Here is a 23,722-nt window from a genome sequence, read left to right as displayed (position 1 = left end):
CTTGGGCACTAATACACCCCCATACCATCACAGATACTGGCTTTTCAACTTTGCGCCTATAACAATCCGGATGGTTCTTTTCCTCTTTGGTCCGGAGGACACGACGTCCACAGTTTCCAAAAACAATTTTAAATGTGGACTCATCAGACCACAGAACACTTTTCCACTTTGCATCAGTCCATCTTAGATGAGCTCAGGCCCAGCGAAGCCGACGGCGTTTCTGGGTGTTGTTGATAAACGGTTTTCGCCTTGCATAGTAGAGTTTTAACTTGCACTTACAGATGTAGCGACCAACTGTAGTTACTGACAGTGCGTTTCTGAAGTGTTCCTGAGCCCATGCGGTGATATCCTTTACACACTGATGTCGCTTGTTGATGCAGTACCGCCTGAGGAATCGAATGTCATGGACTTAGCTGCTTACGTGCAGTGATTTCTCCAGATTCTCTGAACCCTTTGATGATATTACGGACCGTAGATGGTGAAATCCCTAAAATCCGTGCAATAGCTGGTTGAGAAAGGTTTTTCTTAAACTGTTCAACAATTTGCTCACGCATTTGTTGACAAAGTGGTGACCCTCGCCCCATCCTTGTTTGTGAATGACTGAGCATTACAGGGAATCTACTTTTATACTCAATCATGGCACCCACCTGTTCCCAATTTGCCTGTCCACCTGTGGGATGTTCCAAATAAGTGTTTGATGAGCATTCCTCAACTTTATCAGTATTTATTGCCACCTTTCCTAACTTCTTTGTCACGTGTTGCTGGCATCAAATTCTAAAGTTAATGATTATTTGCAAAAAATTTTTTTTTTTATCAGTTTGAACATCAAATATGTTGTCTTTGTAGCATATTCAACTGAATATGGGTTGAAAATGAATTGCAAATCATTGTATTCCGTTTATATTTACATCTAACACAATTTTCCAACTCATATGGAAACGGGGTTTGTAATAACATGCATCGTGTGCTACGTGTATCATGATCGATATTATAGTGACTCATTCGATGGACAGTTGTTCGTCTGGTCCAGCTGGCCGTGGACATTTCCTGTTGATTTTGGGTAAGCAATCCATTTATGTCGAAATAGCTTGTCTCCAAGTTCCACATTTATAGTGTTGTCACTTTCACCCCACTCTCCCGGCTTACGTCTGTTCTAACGTCTCACAAACAAGGATGGGGCGAGGGTCACCACTTCGTGAACAAATGCGTGAGCAAATTGTCCAACAGTTTAAGAACATTTCTCAACGAGCTATTGCAAGGAATTTAGGGATTTCACCATCTACGGTCCGTAATATCATCAAAAGGTTCAGAGAATCTGGAGAAATCACTGCACGTAAGCAATGATATTACAGACCTTCGATCCCTCAGGCGGTACTGCATCAAAAAGCGACATCAGTGTGTAAAGGATATCACCACATGGGCTCAGGAATACTTCAGAAAACATCTGTCAGTAACTACAGTTTGTCGCTACATCTGTAAGTGCAAGTTAAAACTCCACTATACAAAGCGAAAGCCAATTATCAACAACACCCAGAAACGCCACCGGCTTCGCTGGGCCCGAGCTCATCTAAGATGGACTGATGCAAAGTGGAAAAGTGTTCTGTGGTCTGACGAGTCCACATTTCAAATTGTTTTTGGGAACTGTGGACGTCATAGGCGCAAAGTTCAAAAGCCAGCATCTGTGATGGTATGGGGGTGTATTAGTGCCCAAAGCATGGGTAACTTACACATCTGTGAAGGCACCATTAATGCTGAAAGGTACATACAGGTTTTGGAGCAACATATGTTGCCATCCAAGCAACGTTATCATGGACGCCCCTGCTTATTTCAGCAAGACAATGCCAAGCCACATTCTGCACGTGTTACAACAGCTTGGCTTCGTAGTAAAAGAGTGCGGGTACTAGACTGGCCTGCCTGTATTTCAGACCTGTCTCCATACTTGCCAACCCTCCCGGATTTTCCGGGAGACTCCCGAAATTCAGCGCCTCTCCCGAAAACCTTCCGGGACAAATTTTCTCCCGAAAATCTCCCGAAATTCAGGCGGACCTGAGTGACGACAGCCTGTTTTCACGTTCGCTTTCCCACAATATAAACAGCGTTCCTGCCCAATCATGAGGGCGAGTTATTGGTTTCTTATGTGGGTTTATTGTTAGGCAGTTTCATTAACGTCCTCCCAACGCGGCAACAACACACAACAACAGCAGTCACGTTTTCGTCTACCGTAAATCGGTTCGTCTGCCGTAAACAGCAATGTTGTGACACTCTTAAACAGGACAATACTGCCATCTACTGTACATGCATATGTGACAATAACATCTACAGCTTTTAGAGAGTGCAGTGCACAACTGCGTACACAACAAGGAGACGAAGCAGGATGCATCATCAGAGAGGGTGTTCAGCATGGTTAGAAAAATAGTGACAGAGAATAGAACAAGGATGGACAATTCAACCCTTAACTCAATAATGAGTAGATGAGTGTTATGTGTGTGTATATGTGTAAATAAATAAACACTGAAATTCAAGTATTTCTCTTATTTATATATATATATATATATATATATATATATATATATATATATATATATATAAAATAAATATATATATATGTATATGTATATATATATATATATATATATATATATATATATATATATATATATATATATATATATATATATATATATATATAGCTAGAATTCACTGAAAGTCAAGTATTTCTTATATATATATATATATATATATATATATATATATATATGAAATACTTGACTTGGTGAATTCTAGCTGTAAATATACTCCTCCCCTCTTAACCACGCCCCTAACCACGCCCCCCGACCACGCCCCCGCCCCCTCACACACACACACCTCCCGAAATCGGAGGTCTCAAGGTTGGCAAGTATGCGTGTCTCCCATTAAAAATGTGTGGTGCATTATGAAGCCTAAAATACCACAACAGAGACCCCGGACTGTTGAACAACTTAAGCTGTACATCAAGCAAGAATGGGAAATAATTCCATCTGAAAAGCTTCAAAACATGGTCTCCTCAGTTCCCAAACGTTTACTGAGTTTTGTTAAAAGGAAAGGCCATGTAACACAGTGGTAAAAATGCCCCTGTGCCAACTTTTTTGCAATGTGTTGCTGCCATTAAATTCTAAGTTAATGATTACACTTTAAGATGTTAAATATTCATTGAAGTAAAGTTTTTGCTGACAAAAATGAGCACATATTATTTTTTGGTTTATTTATTGATAACAAAGTTATGTAACTTCCAAATACAGTACAATAGTAAACACTTCTACAGTAATGAGAAATACGTTTATAGCCTTTTCAATGGTTACTTGCGTTGTTATTATATATGATGATTACATTACATTATAAACACTGTATAGTTTTTATCGATGATTTCTTCAGTTGAAGAGCTTGATGTGGATAAAAGCTCTGAGTCTGTCTGCATAAAGCCAAATATTTTTTTAAGTACTTTATTGCATTTGTATCTAATGTGTGGCACCCAGAGACAATGTGTTGATTGACAATCCAAAAGTAAAATGTCTTCCTTTACTTGTTATTTTCACAATTTTGTGCATTTATATGTATAAAATAAAAGCATCGCAAATCGAATCACATACGCAATTTTGAAAAGAATAAACACAATTATTATTATTTTTTTAATCCTTACAAACAGCTGGTGTGTAATAAATACAATGCTTACAGTATAAACACGTTGTAGGACTCAACAAAAAAAAAGGCTTGCACAGTCAACTTAATGGCAAAGACTACTTCCTGGCTAAGACAACACGACGTAGCCTATACACTACGGCCCTCTAACATCTTTGAATTACAACTGCATGCAAAGTCCACTATATAATACTTGCAAATGAGACACAAAAGTACAGCTTTTGAGTACAGCTCAGTGTTGAATGTTAAATTAAAAAATATATATATTTTTTTTTAAGCAAGTAACATTTATTAACACATTTGAACACACACAAATGTACCAAAAATGGGTATTATTTAGACTTTATTATGTAGTTACATAAGGAATAATAAAATGTAAATAACATTTGGTACACACATTTAGTTAGTAATTGCACATCACATTGTTACACGTCCATTCATTTGCTGAAGCACTTAAGCTGTTCGAGTCTCAAATGGGTTGGAGTCCATCCCAGCTGACTTAAGACTGAGAGGCAGGCTCAGCCCGGACTGATCACCTGTCAATCACAAGACTGACACATGAAGACAGGTAACCATCCACATTAACATTTGTATCTCTAAAAAATAGCGTTGCAGCTGTGCTTTACATTACTTTTTTTTTTAATTCTTACTGTGCATGTCAAACAAACGTAAAAATAAGTTCAATACTGTAAAACATAAACAAGAATACATTTTATGTAGAAATTGAATTTTTTTGGAGTGCTTTAAAGGCGGAATAGATGAATCCTAATTACCTGCATTGTTAGCCGCCTCGTGCTAGCAGTTATTCATTAAACAAACAGAAAAGGGAAATACTTGTGTTATTGTCTCATATAAGGCTTGTGGATAATGGACAACATTTTAAAAAATGTGTGCAGTTCCTCTTTAACCAGATCCATTTTTACATATGTTACATTTTTAACAAATACCGCTTTCCTTGCTAAAGAATGAGCTAAACCTCAGGCTAGTCTTCCCATCAAATGTGAGGCATGTCAGAGGTGGGTTGCTGGTTCTGAACAACTTGACTCTGAAAAACTGGCTGTAGAAAGAGGCCCAGAGTTCCCACCACGCACACAATGACAAAGATCCACAGAAACATGCGATCCACCACCATGGCCACGTACTTCCAGTCCTCGATGACCTGCGAACACACGAAAGTCAAGTTCCAATTCAATCAGAGGTATTGTTATGATGCAATATGTCACAAAGACCGGATCGTTGTCGACTGTCCAATTTTTCTGATCTAACCTTCATAAAGCTGAAACATGCATTGTTGTTGACCCTTTCACTGTCTTTTTAGAAGCGGTCATTCCTCATTTCTTATTTCTTCTTTGCCGGACTGATATGTTAGAGAAAGCAATGGACCACCAATTTGCTGCTTAAAGTTAGGGATGTTACTACCAGCAGATTGTGTAAAATTGAGTATTGTACCAATTGCCATTATTTTGATGCAGTTTATTGGGTTTAGGATAGGGAAGGACGTAAATCCGTAAAGATGTTCCTTTGGTATGATCTATTGCCATGTTTCCACCAAGCAGTGTGGCTCAGTTCACCATCAGGGCCTGCCCATGGCATAAACATACGGCCCGTGGGCTATAAGAGGCCCGTGAACGGGTTTAATCCGGCCCGCGTCCTGCAAGATGAGTTTGCTAAGTATAAAAATGAGCTGCAATTTTTGTATTGAAAGAAACTGCGGTTCTAAATGTGTCCACTGGATGTTGCAATACCAATGTTTTTTGTTTGTGTTTGCAATAGCAATTTGAGTGCAACCCAAGTCACACATTACAGTCTTTAAAGATTAATTGTCAGCTGACTTTAATCGCCCTCTGAGCAACATTAGCAACTTCCTCCTGGGGGATCCCGAAGCGTTCCCAGGCCGGAGAAGAGATGTAATCCCCCATCTGGTCCTTGGCCCGGGGTCTCCTCCCAGTGGGACGTGCAACGTGGACCTCCCTAGGGAGACCCTCGTGAGGCATTCGCACGAGATGCCCGAACAACCTAAGCTGGCTCCTTTCCAAGCGAAGGAGCAGCGGCTTTACTACGAGTCTCTCTCGGGTGACTGAACTTCTCACCCTATCTCTAAGGGAGATGCCAACCACCCTTCTGAGGAAACTCATTTCAGCCACTTGTATCCACGATTGTATTATTTCGGTCATGACCCACACTTCATGACCATAGGTGAGAGTAGGAATGTAGATAGCTCGGTAGACTGAGAGCTTTGCCTTCTGGCTCAGCTCTCTTATAAATGATGAAAAATTGTATCTATATGCAATTAACAGCGATTAATTTTGAGTTAACTATGAACAAAATAGGATTAATCGTAAATTAGATATTTTAATCGTTTGACAGCCCTAGTAAAAAAAATATAATACATGTATTTGTGGCAGTATCAGAGAAAGTTATGTTTAAGTTTCACTTTTGCAATGTATCGCACATAATTCAAGAATCATTGATTAAAGTTTGAAACAGAGGTGTCACTAGTTTTTAGACACAGGGGAAGCTCTACCCCCAGCACAGGTAGATGCACTAATAATAATAATAATCATAATAACTATAAAAACAATGTATTAGTATGATAATTCTTCAAAGCTTCTTCAAAAATCTTATAGAGACATTACTAGCTGGGCATGTAAAAACCTTAATAAGGTTGTCTTTTAAAAATACACTTTCAACTAAATTAAGTCAATTATTAGTTTGTTTGTGCATGTAAACATATTAGTGTGTGTGTGGGGGGTTACATTAGTTTAGGTTGGGATTGGGGCCCTTGAGAAGTCTAATAGTTATAAATAAATAGTATCAAAGACAAAAATGGTGCCACAAGTTTAATCTACATTTCAGTTCATTAAACTCTAATCAGATTGGTGTTTACAATGTGGGATGTTCCCTCCTTTTCCAACATACTTTGTTCATTGGCTCTTTTTGATGCGTAGAAACACAATGGTATGTGTACCTAACTGATCCAAACAGTTCTGCTTGGTGGAAATAAGGTGTTGATTATTTGTAAACTGGGCTGATATTCTGAGGAGGAATTTTAGTATCTCTGGGTCTTGTTCACGAGTGAGGGAAACATGGAGAAGGAAATCAGCCGGAGAATCGGAGCAGCTGGGCCACTATTGCAGTGTCTCTGCCGCAAACGAGAGCTGAGCAAGAAGGCAAAGCTCTCGGTCTACCGAGCTATCTACATTCCAACTCTCACCTATGGTCATGATGTGTGGGTCATGACCGAAAGAATAAGATCGCGGATACAAGCGGCCGAAATGAGTTTCCTCAGAAGGGTGGTTGGCATCTCCCTTAGAGATAAGGTGAGAAGTTCAGTCCCCCAGGAGAAACTCAGAGTAGAGCCACTGCTCCTTTGCTTGGAAAGGAGCCAGTTTAGGTGGTTCGGGCATCTTGTGGGGATGCCTCACGAGCGTCTCCCCAGAAAGGTCCTCCTTGCTCGTCCCACTGGGAGGAGACCCCGAGCCAAGGACCAGATGGGGGGATTACATCTCCTCTCTGGCCTGGGAACGCTTCGGGATCCCCCAGGATGGAGTTGCTAATGTTGCTCTGGAGAGGGAAGTCTGGGGGTCTCTGCTGGAGCTGTTGTCCCTGCGACCTGATTCCGAATAAGCGGTTGAAGATGGATGGATGGATGGATAGATGGGCTGATTTTCCTGAATGATTAAAAAAAACTTTTATACGTACACTCTGATCATCATCGTCTGCCATCATGTGGTCAGCAACAAAGCACACTCCGTTCACCGCCTCCTGGACATCATTAGCCCAGTCTGAGTTACTTCGGGGATGGAAGTCTTCAGTCCAGGCTGAACCACTGGGGAAGCAGTCACCTTGCCTTTCAGGGTGACTCAAGCTCAGAGGAGGGATTATGTTTTTGTGTCCTATGGTGGAGAAGGCCGAGTCTGAAGACAGCAAGGCAGACGATGATTTGGTAAAAACTGTTTTGGTTCCAACTGGGTAATCCAAGTCCAGAATTGTCCTTCCTGCCTGTAGGCGCCGCTGATGTCTTAGTTTCTGATGGCAAGCGTTATTGTGAGGTCGTCTCATGAACAGCAAGGCGGGTAGTTTGACCAGAAAGACCAGCTTGACCCAGGGGGGCATGGTGTGAGTGCTAGGGGAGCGGTGGTGGACGTTGAGCACGCACACGCTGGTGATGATGGAGAAGGTTACCAGCACCATGGTGAACATCAGGTACTTCCCGATCAGCGGCACATCCAGAGAGGTCGGGGGAACGATCTTGGAGATCAAGAGCAGGAAGACGGTGAGGGCCAGGAGGACGGAAATGCAAAGAGTCATCTTTTCGCCACAGTCGGACGGCAGGTAGAAGACCAGGATGGCCAGAGAAGTGATGAGCACACACGGGATGATGAGGTTGATGGTGTAGAAAAGAGGCTTCCTCTTGATGATGAAGTCATACGTGAGGTCCACGTAGGTGGAATCCAACGGGTTGACCGTCCGTCGTCCAGGCAGCGCCAAGATGTCCCACTCCCCGCTGGGGGTGAAATCATCCATACTGGCCATGTCCGACTTTAAGATCAGGTCGATCTCGGTGTGGTCGTAGGTCCATGAGCGAAACTTCAGGGTGCAGTTTTGCAGGTCGAAGGGAAAATGCTTGACTTCGATTTTGCATGCACTTTTGTAGATGGCGGGAGGAAGCCAGTTGATGCTGCCGTTGGAGAGGACGATGGCGTTGGTGAAGACTGTCACCTCGTAGGTCCCGTCGGCACTGTACGAATACGGAAACAAAGACAAAAACAAGTACTGTACCACGCTGCCTTGAATATTCTGGAAGATGACCGTGCTTATGTTCAATTCTATTAAATAATATGCATTTAGACATATAGATATGCGGGCTGTGAAATTGTTTAAATTAACTTAAGAGTCCAATATTTGGACACTGTCCCAATATCATAAAAGACAATGTTTTAAAATGTTTTATTTGAATGCACCTAATTTATTTGCTAAAAACAATTGGTAACAGTTTTATCTTAAGTTCCATCTGGGTGTATTTAAAAAAAAAAAAAATTTCAGCGAGCACGCCTGTCGAAATCTCCTCACTCATCTTTGCACTGACACATGCATTGACCTGACCACTGACCATATAACAACCTGCACCGCCTTTCAGGTGAGCATCCACGGTTAAAATAAAGGAGTGTGTATGGTCAAAATAAATTGTGTGATTAATCTGCGCATATCAATGGTTAATGCGATCATTTTTTGTGATCAATCACATAACTTAACTCGGGGGTTGGCAACCATTGGCTCTAGAGCCAGCCTAGTGGCTCTCTTGAGCTTTTTCAAAAATGTATGACTAATGGAAAAAGATGAGGGAAAAAATATAATTTTAGTTTTAATATGGTTTCTGTAGGAGGACAAAAATAACACAAACCTCCCTAATTGTTAGAAATCCCACTGTTTATATTAAACATGCTTCAGTGATTAGAGACTATTTGGCGAGCGCCGTTTTGTCCTACTAATTTTGGCGGTCCTTGAACTCACCATAGTTTGTTTACATGTCCAACTTTCTCTGACTTTCTAAGACGTGTTTTATGCCACTCCTTTTTTTGTCTCATTTTGTCCACCAAACTTTTAATGTTGTGCGTGAAGGCACAAAGGTGAGCTTTGTTGATTTTATTGACTTGTGTAGAGTGCTAATCAAGCATATTCGGTCAATACGTGGACCCCGACTTAAACAAGTTAAAAAACGTATTCGGGTGTTACCATTTGGTGGTCAATTGTACGGAATATGTACTGTACTGTGCAATCTACTAATAAAAGTTTCAATCAATCAATCAATGCATGACTGCAAGCTAATCGATGCTAACATGCTATTTAGGCTAGTTGTATGTACATGTTGCATCATTATGCCTCGTTTGTTGGTATATTTGAGCTCATTTAATTTCCTTTAAGTCCTCTTAATTCAATTTATATTTGCATGTCTCATGACACATTATCTGTGTCATGACACATTATCTGTCTCATGACACATTATCTGTATGTAATGTAATATATCTATACCTTTGGCCATTCTAAGCCAGTAATTTCCAGGAGTTATCTCCCCCTCTGAAAAGCTTCAATTGTATTAATGTTTTCCAATGTTGTAAAAATGTGTAGAATGAATATTACATTTCAACATTTCTGTCAACAAAGATTTGCGTCAGCCTGCGACACATATACCTTTTGATAGTAGGCTATTATAGACACTTACATAATGTGTTGTCTTCATTACTAGGCTTTTAATTTTTTGCGACTCCAGACAGAATTTTCTTTGTATTTTTGGTCCAGTATGGCTCTTTCAACATTTTGGGTTGCCGACCCCTTGATCCTACTCAGTGGCCTAGTGGTTAGAGTGTCCGCCCTGAGATCGGTAGGTTGTGAGTTCAAACCCCGGCCGAGTCATACCAAAGACTATAAAAATGGGACCCATGACCTCCCTGCTTGGCACTCGGCATCAAGGGTTGGAATTGGGGGTTAAATCACCAAAAATGATTCCCGGGCGCGGCCACCACTGCTGCTCACTGCTCCCCTCACCTCCCAGGGGGTGATCAAGGGTGATGGGTCAAATGCAGAGAATAATTTCGCCACACCTAGTGTGTGTGTGACAATCATTGGTACTTTAACTTTTTTTAACTTAACTTGTTCATTTTGATATCCCTAATATATATGAAAGTTGTCAAACAATTAAAACATGTAATCGCGATTAATCACATTTGAACTCGTCATAATCACAATTAATCACAGATAGGTAGAAAATGCTTTTACTTTTTACTTGGCGTGCCAGATTTTGTTTAACCAAAATATTTTGTATCCCCTTCCACTTGCATTCAAAGGAGTGGACCTTAACTTCCGTGGTTAGATGTCATCTTATCACATTAATAACAAAATGTGGATCGATACGCTCACGCTTTTTACATTGTCAAAAATGTTTAGTAATGTCACCTCAGCTGTGTTATTTGCTAACTTTGACAGCCCAATTATACAATATTTCTAAGCTGCTGCCCGGCTGTTTGATGACTCTGCCTCACTGATCTTGATTACCGTAAAACAGGCATCATAAATCTCTGGACCCTAAACATAAGTCGACCCTTGTATTTCAGACTTTTATGGACCCGTACAATACTTTGCCATTCGCACAGTGACATTTGTTCTCTGCGTTGAGTCCTGTGCCACTTACTTGTTGTACAGGACAATATCAGGCAGCCAGATGTGTCTGGAGGGGATACGCAGCTTGTTGATACCTTCGTACTTGGCAGGGTCCCATGCCAGCCTGTAATCCACCCAGTGCTGCAGGGATACAGCGAGTAAGTCAGGCTGACTTGCACACACACACATTCTTTTTTTTCCAGTTGACACAGGTCATCAACGGCGAAGAATAGTGCAGTGCACGGTGCAATTGTGTGGTTCAAGAATGTTCATCACACTTACCTGAGTGAGCCAGACGTTCGTGGTCATGATCTGTTCTCTTTCATTCTGGAAATGAATACGAAATGAAAGAAAGTCGTGATCATTTCCACCATTAAGTAATGCCGACTTTTGCCTGTGCAGTCTAATGGGATGTTTTAAAATCCTTGGCGTTTCACACAAAACTAGACTAACAAGACTACCATATTTTCCAGACAATAAGCCGCACTTAAAATCTTTTTTTTTCCTCAAAACTCGACAGTGCGCCTTATAACCCGGTGTGCCTAATATACGGAATAATTCTGGTTTTGCTTACCGACCTCGAAGCCATTTTATTTGGTACATGGTGTAATGATAAGTGTGACCAGTAGATGGCAGTCAAACATAAGAGATGCGTGTAGACTGCACTATGATGGCAATATGACTCGAGTAAACAACACCAACATTGTATATGTTCCATTGAACATTACACACTGTGCTTAAAAATGTATCAAAATGTTTTAGTACGACTCTGGTAAGCTATGAAGCCGCACCGCTTGATGGTGTCAGGCTAGGACGAAGGAAGGGACTCAGATGCAGAGATGTGATTACAAATAAAGCTTTTGTTTTGAAAAAACTCTTTAAGCCTCCAGAGCCGAGTAAATTCAAATACTATGAAATTACAAAAATAGATATCGGCAAAATGTTCCAAAAGGGAAAAACCGAAAATCACTCCAAAAGGAAGGAATACAAAAATAAGGACAATTATAATTAGCACCGTATCTGTTATCAAAAAACTTTAACAAAAAACGCTCCAACAGGAGGAAGAAAATAAAGACTATAAAACTTACTACTCTAATAAATGTAAACAAAAAATCACTCAAAAACTTTGAGGAAAAATCATTAGGGAAAAATAACTCACCACTGCGGTAGAAAAAAGGTTGAATAACAAAAGTCGCTCTGAGGGAGGAGAAAATGTTAATTCAAAATTACAGCGTGGGATATTCTGGAAGCAAGGACGTAGACGTGGGACAAGGCAAGGCATGGACATGAACATGAACATGGAACGCAAGACAGGCACGAAAGCTCGAGACAATCTGGCACAGAACAAGGGGAGGCATGAGCTTATATAGAACATGAGGGTAATGGGAAACAGGTGGAAACAATCAAGGGTCAGGAATGACGTCAGACTGGTGACACAAGAGGAAGGACCCGTGATCTGAAACAAGAGGAGTTGCTTTTCAAAATAAAACATGTAAATCACAAGACAGAAAAAACCAAGACAAGACTTCCCTCACCGCGGTGTGACAGATGGATTGTTTGCGCATTAAACATACGAGTCTTATTATAATGTCTGTATAAGTTAAGACATATTATCTGGCGTTTTGTTTCGCAATATTATTCAAAAGAAACTTTTCTTACCTTCTGGTACCTGCTGATCTGTATTTGGGATCTGCATAAATCCTGAAAAATTGCTCGCGTCCGCCTTTGTAGACCGTGCCGACCCGTAGTCGATAAACTTCTTCTTTTTCTCCACCTTCTTGTTATGGGACATTCATCCTCCGCTGTTGTCATTTCTAATATAAAGTAGTGTAAAGGTCTTACTTATATCTGTCAGTAAACTTGCCATGAAAGCGCTAAAACATACCGGTGTAGTGAGTTTACATTATTCACCCAAGGAACTTTAGTTATTAGAGAGTTCCCGTCGGATGTTTTTTCACTGGACACATTTCCGGCCTTGTTGTTGTTTCCGGATTAGGAGATGCTGCTCTGTTATTAATTTAAATAAAGTCTGAATGTCATTAAAACATTTAGCTCCATCTTTTGACACTTCTTCCACTCCCGTCCTTGCACGCGACACTGCTACAACAAAGATGACGCGGAGAAGACACCGTCGAAGGGGAGCCACGTAAATAAGACCGCCCACAAAACAGCGCATCCGGAAGCGACTGTCAGAAAGCGGCTTGAAGATGATCTGTAAAACATAATCTATGCAACATTTTGACCAAAGAACCATGTTATGTAGACCACAAGGAAGTGCTTGAAATTTAGAAAAAAATAAATAATAATATGACTCCTTTAATGCGCCCTATAATCTGGTGCGCCTTATATATTAAAAAAGCTCGGAAATAGACCATTCATCTGCAGTGCGCCATATAATCCGGTGCGCCCTATGGTCCGGAAAATACGGTAGATGTATTCCACAATGTATCCCACCATCCATGTACACACCACACTGATGAGTTGTGCCAGCGACACTCGCAGCTTCACGGTGACCCTTTCTGTCCTGTTGCCGGCCGGCCGTATGAGTGGATTGTAGCGATTTTTGTCCAGCAGCCAGTTTATGAGGCGCTCCTCAGAGTCGGCACCACCACAACCTGGACACACAAATTGGTTAAAAAGGCTGATTATTATTACTACTGTAAATCAGTGATAGGCCGTGCATTTCCCACCTTGGCCTTCAGTGATGTCTTACTTAGTCCGACTTCAATAAATACCTCTCAAAATACAATCATTTATGTCGCCACATGTCCACGGCTTTAAAAATACTATACAGAAACACACTTGCGCACTGCTGGGCATTGAATCACATAAATGTTTTCACAAGTGTACAAAAAGACAGGCTATTTTTTGGCACATTTAAAAATCAATAAACGTGGTACTGTCAAAACAAAAATAATTGTAAAAAAAACATATTGAATGTGAAAAAATATGTTTTAAATCACAATTTGTAACGGCCATTTGATGCCGTATAAGCCATTGGTACCGTTCGTAGTTGGTTGATTCGAGTGAAACTTAACTAGTTTCCGGGGTCGGTCGACCTCGTCTCACAAGATCTCGTTCAGTGGTTCTTAACCTGGGTTCGATCGAACCCTAGGGGTTCGGTGAGTCGGCCTCAGGGGTTGGGCGGAGCCTCTGCCGCGGACGTCAAGACACACCCGACTCATCGTGTAAATAAAAACTTATTATGGATACCCCCAAACAATGTTCCCTCTAATTTTCCATCTGATTCGCAGGTGTGTAATTTGTTGTGAGTTCATGCACTGTGTTGGTTTTGTTCTTTGAACAAGATGATGTTCATGCACGGTTCATTTAGCGCACCAGTAAAAAAACATATAACTTTGTCTTGAATTTGAGAAAAAAAAACATTATATGTTTCACTAAAGAAGGGTTCGGTGAATGCGCATATGAAACTGGTGGGGTTCGGTACCTCCAACAAGGTTAAGAACCACTGATCTAGTTTCTCTTTAAATATCCTTCTTGAAAATGGCCTTGCAAATATATATCTGCCAGCTAATCAATATTTTGCTCTGCTTCTTTGTTGGTTGAAATAAGGAGTACCGCTGATTTCTCCGCTGGCCGGGTATGGCTGCGGTGCCACTTTCTGCTTTCGTAAATCACCATTTGTGATTGGATACTTGGGAGTGACAAGTGAGTATCCAATCACAGTCACGTTCAACATAAGGCCACCTAGATGGGCTACTGTCAACAACTCGTGATCTGATTGGCTATCGCAATTGTCTGTTAACTGAACGTCCGCCGTTCGTTTACACCGCACAACCGCCGCTAATGTTGATTCAGAAGGCCTCCGGCAGGATTCATACAGCGCTGACAACAAGCTAGCTGAATTCTGATTGGATAAAAGCTCTAACTAACATAAAAACAGCAACAGTTGTATACTTTTATATATTTATGAAAAAATAATAATAATAAAATGAACTTTTATTAATTTATGATCATGATTTATGCTAGGCCACCAGAGAAGGCCTTGCTGGCCCTGACGGCACACCACTGCTGTATATGTAAAACAGGTGGTTTTAGCGTGGGGTGTATTTTGTAGCGCCCCGGAAGAGTTAGTGCTGCAAGGGATTCTGGGTATTTGTTCTGTTGTGTTCATGTTGTGTTACAGTGCGGATGTTCTCCCGAAATGTGTTTGTCATTCTTGTTTGGCGGGGGTTCACAGTGTGGCGCATATTTGTAACAGTGTTAAAGTTGTTTATACGGCCACCCTCAGTGTGGCCTGTATGGCTGTTGATCAAGTATGCCTTGCACTCACTCATGTGTGTGTAAAAACCGCATATATTATGTGACTGGGTCGGCACGCTGTTTGTATGGAGGAAAAGCGAACGTGACGTCAGGTTGTAAAGGACGTTAAAGACAGTGTCTTTAAGGCACGCCCCCAATATTGTTGTCCGGGTGGAAATCGGGAAAAATTTGGGAGAATGGTTGCCCCGGGAGATTTTCGGGAGGGGCATTGAAATTCGTGAGTCTCCCGGGAAAATCGGGAGAGTTGGCAAGTATGTCGAGTGGGCTGACCACCGGGCCAAAATCCACACTGTCTGGCCCCCGTTACATATGCAAAGATATGCAAGTATGATGTATGTGCAGAGGTGGGTAGAGTAGCCAGAAATTGTACTCAAGTAAGAGTACTGTTACTTTAGAGATTTATTACTCAAGTAAAAGTAAGGAGTAGTCACCCAAATATTTACTTGAGTAAAAGTAAAAAGTATGTTGTGAAAAAACTACTCAAGTACTGAGTAACTAATGAGTAACATATACACACACATATATATATATATATATATATATATATATATATATATATATATATATATATATATATACACACATATATATGTATACATACATTGATATATACAGTATATAATTTATATTTATTTATTTTGCCGTTTTTGTTTATATGTTAAAGGTGTTTTAATGAATATACATGCATGTTTAACACATATATATTCCTTTCTTTCATGAAAACAAGAATATAAGTTCGTGTATTACCTGATTCTGATGACTTGCATTGATTGTAATCAGACAGTAGTGATGATAACGTCCACGTTTTCAAATGGAGGAGAAAAAAAGTTCCTCTTTTCTGTATAATACCACATGAAAGTGGTTGGTTTTTGGCTTCTTATTTGTCCAGCTTCCATATTCGTTTTTATACACTTTACAAGAAATACATTGGCGGCAAACTCCGTAGCTTGCTAGCTTGCTAGCTTGTTTGCACTGGCTTTCGGAGACTCTTATTTTGAAAGCGCAGGCGCGATGGAGCGGCACTTTTATTGTGAAGACAGGTACTGTGCAGTCAGTCTTTAGGCTTTTGACGGGATGTACGGTTAAAATAAAAAAGGGTCTTTTTTCCTTCACACTTTTGATTGATTGATTGGAACTTTTGTTAGTAGATTGCACAGTACAGTACATATTCCGTACGATTGACCACTAAATGGTAACACCCGAATACGTTTTTCAACTTGTTTAAGTCAGGTCATGTGACCCCTGGCTCTGTTTGATTGGTCCAACGTCACCAGTGACTGCATCTGATTGGTGGAACGGAGTGAACGTCACCAGTGACTGTATTTGTTGAAACGCAGGCACTATGAAGGTCTGTCTGACAGACCAAAACAAACAAAGCGTGCATTAACAGATCGATAAAAATTAGTAGCGAGTAGCGAGCTGAATGTAGATAAAAGTAGCGGAGTAAAAGTAGCGTTTCTTCTCTATAAATATACTCAAGTAAAAGTAAAAGTATGTTGCATTAAAACTACTCTTAGAAGTACAATGTATCCCAAAAGTTACTCAAGTAGATGTAACGGAGTAAATGTAGCGCGTTACTACCCACCTCTGTGTATGTGTAACGAGTATGGAAGTTATTAAAACAAGTACCGGTATAACATTGTGCCTTTGGGGCAGGGGTGGGCAAACTTTTTGGCTCGAGGGCCATATCTTTTGAAAGTTGAGAGACGGGCCAAGCGAACACAACTATTTTGACTCAGGGGCCAAATTTAGAGAAAAAAAATGTGTCTGGGGGCCGGTATATCTATTTTTAGGAACACTAATACAAAAACTCACAAAAATGTTTGATTGAATGCTAAAAACGTTATGACAGACCGCCTGAAAAAAGGGAATGGAATTTTACATTTTTTTTACTGAATGAGACACCCAGAATGTACATGAAAATAAAGAATGTGGGTTTTACAATATTAACTATGAACGATAAAACACTGAATACTGACAACATATGAACGTCACAGCCCCTCTTGAACGACACCAAGCGAAACGCAACAAAAATTAACCAAACACTAATAAAAACAATTAAAAAAAGCCTGCATGTCAGCTTTGTTTTATCAGCGCCAACATTTCCACTTCTTCGCATTACAATACAACAGTTTGATTGATTTTTTTTGTAATAGTATTTTTGTATAGTATTATTGTCATGATCACACATGACATGTTTGCTCTATTTCTTTTCCTGTGTTTCCGCTATTATTTCCTGTTTGACACTCTTTTTTTGTTATGTCTAGTGCCTGTTTGTCATCGTATGTTTTACCTTCACGCTTGTTTGAAGAAGCTTGAAGTGCACCTGTTTTCTATTGCTAATGATGCTTGGGGACGGCGTGGCGAAGTTGGGAGAGTGGCTGTGCCAGCAATCTGAGGGTTCCTGGTTCAATCCCCACCTTCTACCATCCTAGTCACGTCCGTTGTGTCTTTGAGCAAGACACTTCACCCTTGCTCCTGATGGGTCCTGGTTAGCGCCTTGCATGGCAGCTCCCGCCATCAGTGTGTGAATGCGTGTGTGATTGGGTGAATGTGGAAATAGTGTCAAAGTGCTTTGAGTTCCTTAAAAAAGGTAGAAAAGCGCTATACAAGTATAACACATTTACATTTACATTTTGTTCAGCTTGCTCCTTTGCTTGTTTATTTGCTTTGCTTGTTGTGTGTTATGCTTTTCTAAGCCCATTTGCCCTTTGTGCACTTGCCTGCTGCACATCTTTGTTTTTGTTCTTCCTGCACTTTGCCTGCCATCTCTGCATCTTGGGCGTCCAGACCAATGACAACAAAGCTGCTTTATTCCATTATTATTATTATTATTTTTTTTTATTAAGTTCAAGGTTTTTTATGTATTCTTCTTCAATCATTTATTACTTTGTCTCTTTACATAGTTTTGTTCTCATACCATCACAACTTTTTTCATGCAATCGGTACATTTTAATCTAGTTTGTTTATCTTTAAAATATGCTACTTTCTTCTTGTGATATTAGATGTTTACTTGTATATTACAAATTCAATCTTGTAATTTAATGATTTTATTCTTGTAGGATTATATATATATTTTTTTTTTTCACTGTCCTTGTCATTGCCCCAAATATGTCTTTGTAGTAGAAAAGCCTCATCCACCCTTTGAATTTTGCACAGAACCCAGTAAAGGCGTATTAGCGTAACTGTGCGTTCTTTCACACAGTATCCTGCAATTAGATATTTTGAAGTCACGAATAAAGTTACTGTTGGATAGCAATACTTTCCTTCAACACAACAGGATTAAAAAACTCAGAAAATTGCCGGGTCGACTTTGCCTTCTCATTTAGTGTTGGTGTCATTTATACAGAACTGTGAGGCAGAAATAAGCTACAAAAAAAGCCACATTTACAGGTTGTGTGATAGGGGCAATTAGCTCAGTGCTTTGATTACCTCAAAGGCCGAAAGAAACCTATTTCCTAGTGATAAACACTCTTAACTGATGGTCCTGTTCATGCAGAATTGCTTCTGTGGACAGGAGAACTTTAAAAAGTCATCAAGTCTGACCTTTTGGATGCAAGTTATGGCTTGACGCACCAATGCCTTCAATAGCTTAAAGACTTGCGAACTTTGTAATGGTTTTCTTGCACTTCGGAGTCACGCTGCAAGTCATTAGCGGGCACAAACACTCCTGCAGTTTATTAGTGGCTGAGGAAGGAGTCTGTATAATGGGTCCAACTCATCCTTGCTGGGATGCCACCCATGAGCAGTGTTGGTAAACAGATGGTGTGTTGTTAAAGCCCACGGGGAGTCGTCGTCAACAACAATGTGACCTGCTGTGGGTGTTTTTTGTGTAAAAGTGTTGACTGAAAGTGAGGTCAGGCGTGTTGGTATGACAATGGAATGTGCGCTACTGCGCTCTTGGTGAGGTCGCGCTGTGACGTTTAATGGAAAAACTCATATCATGAAGTAGAGTATGTGAGTCTTTTCTTTGTTCCTGTTTGCAAACTTTAACAGCATTTGCACCACAATAGCCGTGAATTTCTCCCATGTGGCCCATGATGTAGACAAAAAATGTACAGATTATTGATATTAATGATAAAATGTGGTAAAATTCCTGATGGTTAGTATACCCGTTTCAAATGACAACTTTTGTAATGATTGACACATTTAAGAATATATTATAATATATACAGTCGCGATCAAAAGTTTACATACACTTGTAAAGAACATAATGGCATGGCTGTCTTGAGTTTCCAATAATTTACATGACATCACATGGACAAAGATAAGACCTTCTGGAGGAAAGTTCTGTGGTCAGATGAAACAAAAAATTGAGCTGTTTGGCCACAATACCCAGCAATATGTTTGGAGGAGAAAAGGTGAGGCCTTTAATCCCAGGAACACCATACCTACCGTCAAGCATGGTGGTGGTAGTGTTACGCTCTGGGCGTGTTTTGCTGCCAATGGATCTGGTGCTTTAAATGGGACAATGAAAAAGGAGGATTACCTCCAAATTTTTCAGGACAACCTAAAATCATCAGGCCGGAGGTTGGGTCTTGGGCGCAGTTGGGTGTTCCAACAGGACAAGGACCCCAAACACACATCAAAAGTGGTCAAGGAATGGCTAAATCAGGCTAGGATTAAGGTTTTAGAATGGCCTTCCCAAAGTCCTGACTTAAACGTGTGGACAATGCTGAAGAAACAAGTCCATGTCAGAAAACCAACAAATTTAGTTGAACTGCACCAATTTTGTCAAGAGGAGTGGTCAAAAATTCAACCAGAAGCTTGTGGATGGCTACCAAAAGTGCCTTATTGCAGTGAAACTTGCCAAGGGACATGTAACCAAATATTAACATTGCTGTATGCATACTTTTGACCCAGCAGATTTGGTCACATTTTCAGTAGACCCATAATAAATTCATAAAATAACCAAACTTCATGAATGTTTTTTTGTGACCAACAAGTATGTGCTCCAATCACTCTATCACAAAAAAATAAGGGTTGTAGAAATGATTGGAAACTCAAGACAGCCATGACATTATGTTCTTTACAAGTGTATGCAAACTTTTGATCGCGACTGTATATATATAGTAACAGGAAGTAAACCCACCTGACATCAAATTAACCGGAAGTGACGTACGCAACACCTATTTAATTTTTTTTTTTTTTACAAATTAAAATAAAATAAGTTAAACATATTTAAACACTCAAATACATAAACTTACAAAACCCTCATTGTACAAACTTTTCAATTTGCGAACCGCAGAGTGGGGAAAATATGCTTTGGAGTAAGAACTCAGAGTACCAATGTTTCATCTAGCACATCCATGGTTGATGGATTTCTGGCGCTCAAGTGCTATTTTGTGTGCTTTTTAAATGTTTTCTTAGACTTTCTAGATTTGCTAGCTGAATTAGAGTCTAAAGAAAACAATGAACAAGCAATCAATGGGGGGGTTTGAAACATTCACAATGTTGTCAAAACTTCCTGCCCTTCCTCCCCCTTCTTTCCATTGCACTCAAAAAAAGATTAACCGACAAGGTAAAGTAGATTTTATTTTTTTATTCCTATTAATTGTAGCTAGCCGGCTATTAAAGGGGAACTGCACTTTATTGGAAATTTTGACAATGGAAGCTTTTTTTTATTTTTTTTGCATTCTAAATATTAAAAATAAATGCGATCAAAAGTTTGCTTACAATGGAGCTTATGGGAGCCATGCAATTCTGGCTATAAAGCCCTTAAAAAAACATCCAAACACCTTTATTGAAGTTGTATATACATGATGTAAGTAGATATGTAATGTAGTAACGGGCACATTTATAATAACATTTAATATATACGTATTTGATCATTCTAAGTATACACGGTGCATTAATTAAAAAAAAACGCATCACGTTTGTTTGTATTTCTTCATCACTGATTATTTACTCACTGCAGACTTTATGAATGACAAGAAATATGATAAAACATCACTTATTGTACAATGTCTGCTGGCATCAGGATGCTGACTGCTAGGATGTTCATAAATTACTATTTGGTACTAATAATCCTCACAAAGAAAAGAGGTAGGGGCGAAGGTGTGGGACATGGCCTCTTTTCCTGTCGTCCTTGCCAGTTTCGGGTCCTAAATGGCTGTCAAAGTGTACCAACTTGTCGGAATACCTACTCAGACTTCTTCTGTCCAGGTGAAAGGTATGATTTATGATCTACAATAATCTTAAAGTGAGCCAGGAAGCGAAGAAACAGCAGACCACTCGATGATGTAAACATAGGGACACGCAGAAGTGATCACGGCATAGTTTGTCTGCGATAAGCACTTTTAATAACAATATTCTTAATACTTGGTTAATATTTAAATCACAAAATATAAACGGAGTATTGTTGGCAGTTTTTGAATGGTTATTCATTGGATTTTATGGGCGAAACAGAGGCGTTCCCATTGGCTCCGCTGTAAGCTGACTTTTATTTACTTTTATTTACAAGTTAGAATGCATAAAAATAAATCATATGTCGTTATGTCTCTCATAATGATTGTGAACGATAGGCAAAATTCCCCAAAAAGTGCAGTTCCCCTTTAAGGTTAAGGAGTTTTGTGATTTCGAACTGTGAGTGCACCACAGGGCTAGTGACAGTGTGTGTGCGTGTCGGCAGGGTGGCTGAAAATGAGGACAGTTCAGCTCGTAGTGGTTTTTTTGGTTTGTTATTAAATAGAAAGTTGATCCATCACCCCCTTGTTAGATTTGTTTGATAGTTGTTTGTGTTCAAAGTGTGCAAACTTTTACTAAAATATGGACTTTTGTCGAGACTGGAACACATTATTCATATTTACATTGTTTCTTATGAGACAATTTGCTTCAATATGCAAACATTTCTATTTACAAACTGTGTTCAAGAACCAATTAGGTTGGTAAATAGAGGTTCCACTGTAAGAATATGGCTCATAAGAGGCCAGAACAATATTTAATGTTTCTTCCGCCAATGGAAGTACTTTGTTTGTCTGTTTATTTATGTATTTATTTTTAAATAAAACTTGGTTAAAATATGTAATTGTTTCTAAGTACTTTTTGAGCAAACATCCATCCATCCATTTTGTACCGCTTGTCCCTATCGGGGACGCGGGGGGTGCTGGAGCCTATCTCGGCTGCATTCGGGCGGAAGGCGGGGTACACCCAGGACAAGTCGCCACCTCAATACCGTGATAATAATATTAACCGTGATAATTAGGGTCAAAATAATCGTGATATGAAATGTTCATTTCGTTATATCCCGAAAAACAGATACAAATAGGAAGCATTATGGCCATTTTGTCTGCACTATATATCGACAGATTGGATATACAGTAGTTTGTAAGTGAGTAACACCCATGGTGAATTAAAAAACAACAACACCCGCCATAAATAATAACTACAGTAAAAAAAACTTAATTGGATTCCCAATATTTTCCGAGGTTCACATTAACTCATACTATAGCTGACCCTAATTGTAATATTTAATGTGGGCAGTGTTTTTTTTTTTTTGTTTTTTTAAGAATAAGAAAAGGTTCCATTGATACTAGATTCAAATTGTCACTATTAGTTATTTTAAAACTATTTGTAAAATAGTAAATGGTAGGACTCATGGGCTACAGGAGTTTGCAACTCAATAACTATCACTTTTAGTAAATACATTGATGACTTATTCTGGTTGCTATGACAACAGCACACAATGCAAATAGTTCATGCAAATAACTGGTGCATGCATAAATAGGTCTACTTTAGATTTAAAAAGTACATTATAGAGGCGACATACCGTGGATTAAAGCCATCATATAAGCGATGATGCAGAGAGGAGGCGTCATTTTTTCCCCGCTACCATGGATGTGCTCAGCGGGGACAAGTGCGCTGGTGCAGCCTCAATGCAGCGCTTCTCTGGCGGTGCAATCCCGAGCCGACGTGCCCCGGCGCGGAGCCAGCGTGGATCTTCTGCCACCAAAATATAAAATGTTCCCCAAAAATGTCACCATCGGCTCCATTGTTATGTAACTTTGCCAAAACAATCAAAAACAAGTATTTTCCTGACGTTTTCTTTGGTTCAGTCATTCATCCATGTACCCATCCAGAAGGGGCACACTCTTCAGAAGACGTGTCCGCTCATGAGGCGTCTGAGGCGGCGAGTGAGCGACAAGACCAGCCCCGTTTCTATTAAGGCTGGAGCTCGTGTAGACCATGAGTCATTACACAGTCAAACATTTGGGCTCAACAAGCACCTTTTTCATGCATACATCCACTGTGAAAAACAATTAATAATTGGGCTTGCAACAGTTTTATAGTTTTCAACAACTTTTTTGATTAAAAATTAAAAACAGTTATAGTCATACTTCAGTAGCAACTGTGATTTTACATTCCCCAAAACTAGAGATGTCCGATATTATCGGCCGATAAATGCTTTAAAATGTAATATCGGAAATTATCGGTATCGTTTTTTTTTGTTATCGGTATCTTTTTTGTATTTTTTTGTATTTTTTCTTTTTTTATTAAATCAACATAAAAAACACAAGATACACTTACAATTAGTGCACCAACCCAAAAAACATTCCTCTTCCATTAACACTCATTCACACTCATTCACACAAAAGGGTTGTTTCTT

At 39.7% G+C, this 23,722-nt stretch overlaps 1 protein-coding gene across 2 annotated transcripts; it reads right to left on the bottom strand.

Annotated features, from left to right (window-relative positions):
* Positions 1-4,073: 4,073 nt before the first annotated feature.
* Positions 4,074-23,234, bottom strand: chrnb4 (cholinergic receptor, nicotinic, beta 4 (neuronal)). 2 transcript variants are annotated; one of them, XM_061964522.2, is made up of 7 exons: positions 23,156-23,227; positions 22,886-23,058; positions 13,303-13,448; positions 11,116-11,160; positions 10,865-10,974; positions 7,378-8,416; positions 4,074-4,834 (listed from the first exon to the last, which is right to left on the bottom strand). In XM_061964522.2, exons 2-7 carry the CDS (start codon positions 22,932-22,934, stop codon positions 4,670-4,672), a joined length of 1,554 nt encoding a protein of 517 aa, XP_061820506.2. In that variant the 5' UTR covers positions 22,935-23,058; positions 23,156-23,227; the 3' UTR covers positions 4,074-4,669. The 2 variants fall into 2 exon arrangements, with proteins under 2 accessions (XP_061820506.2, XP_061820505.2); XM_061964521.2 differs by having other exon boundaries at positions 22,886-23,234.
* Positions 23,235-23,722: the final 488 nt, after the last annotated feature.

Source organism: Nerophis lumbriciformis, linkage group LG06, assembly GCF_033978685.3.
Source record: "Nerophis lumbriciformis linkage group LG06, RoL_Nlum_v2.1, whole genome shotgun sequence".
Lineage (NCBI taxonomy): Eukaryota > Metazoa > Chordata > Actinopteri > Syngnathiformes > Syngnathidae > Nerophis > Nerophis lumbriciformis.
The sequence above is the reverse complement of the archived record's forward strand: the minus strand, read 5'-3'. Positions and strand labels throughout refer to the sequence as shown.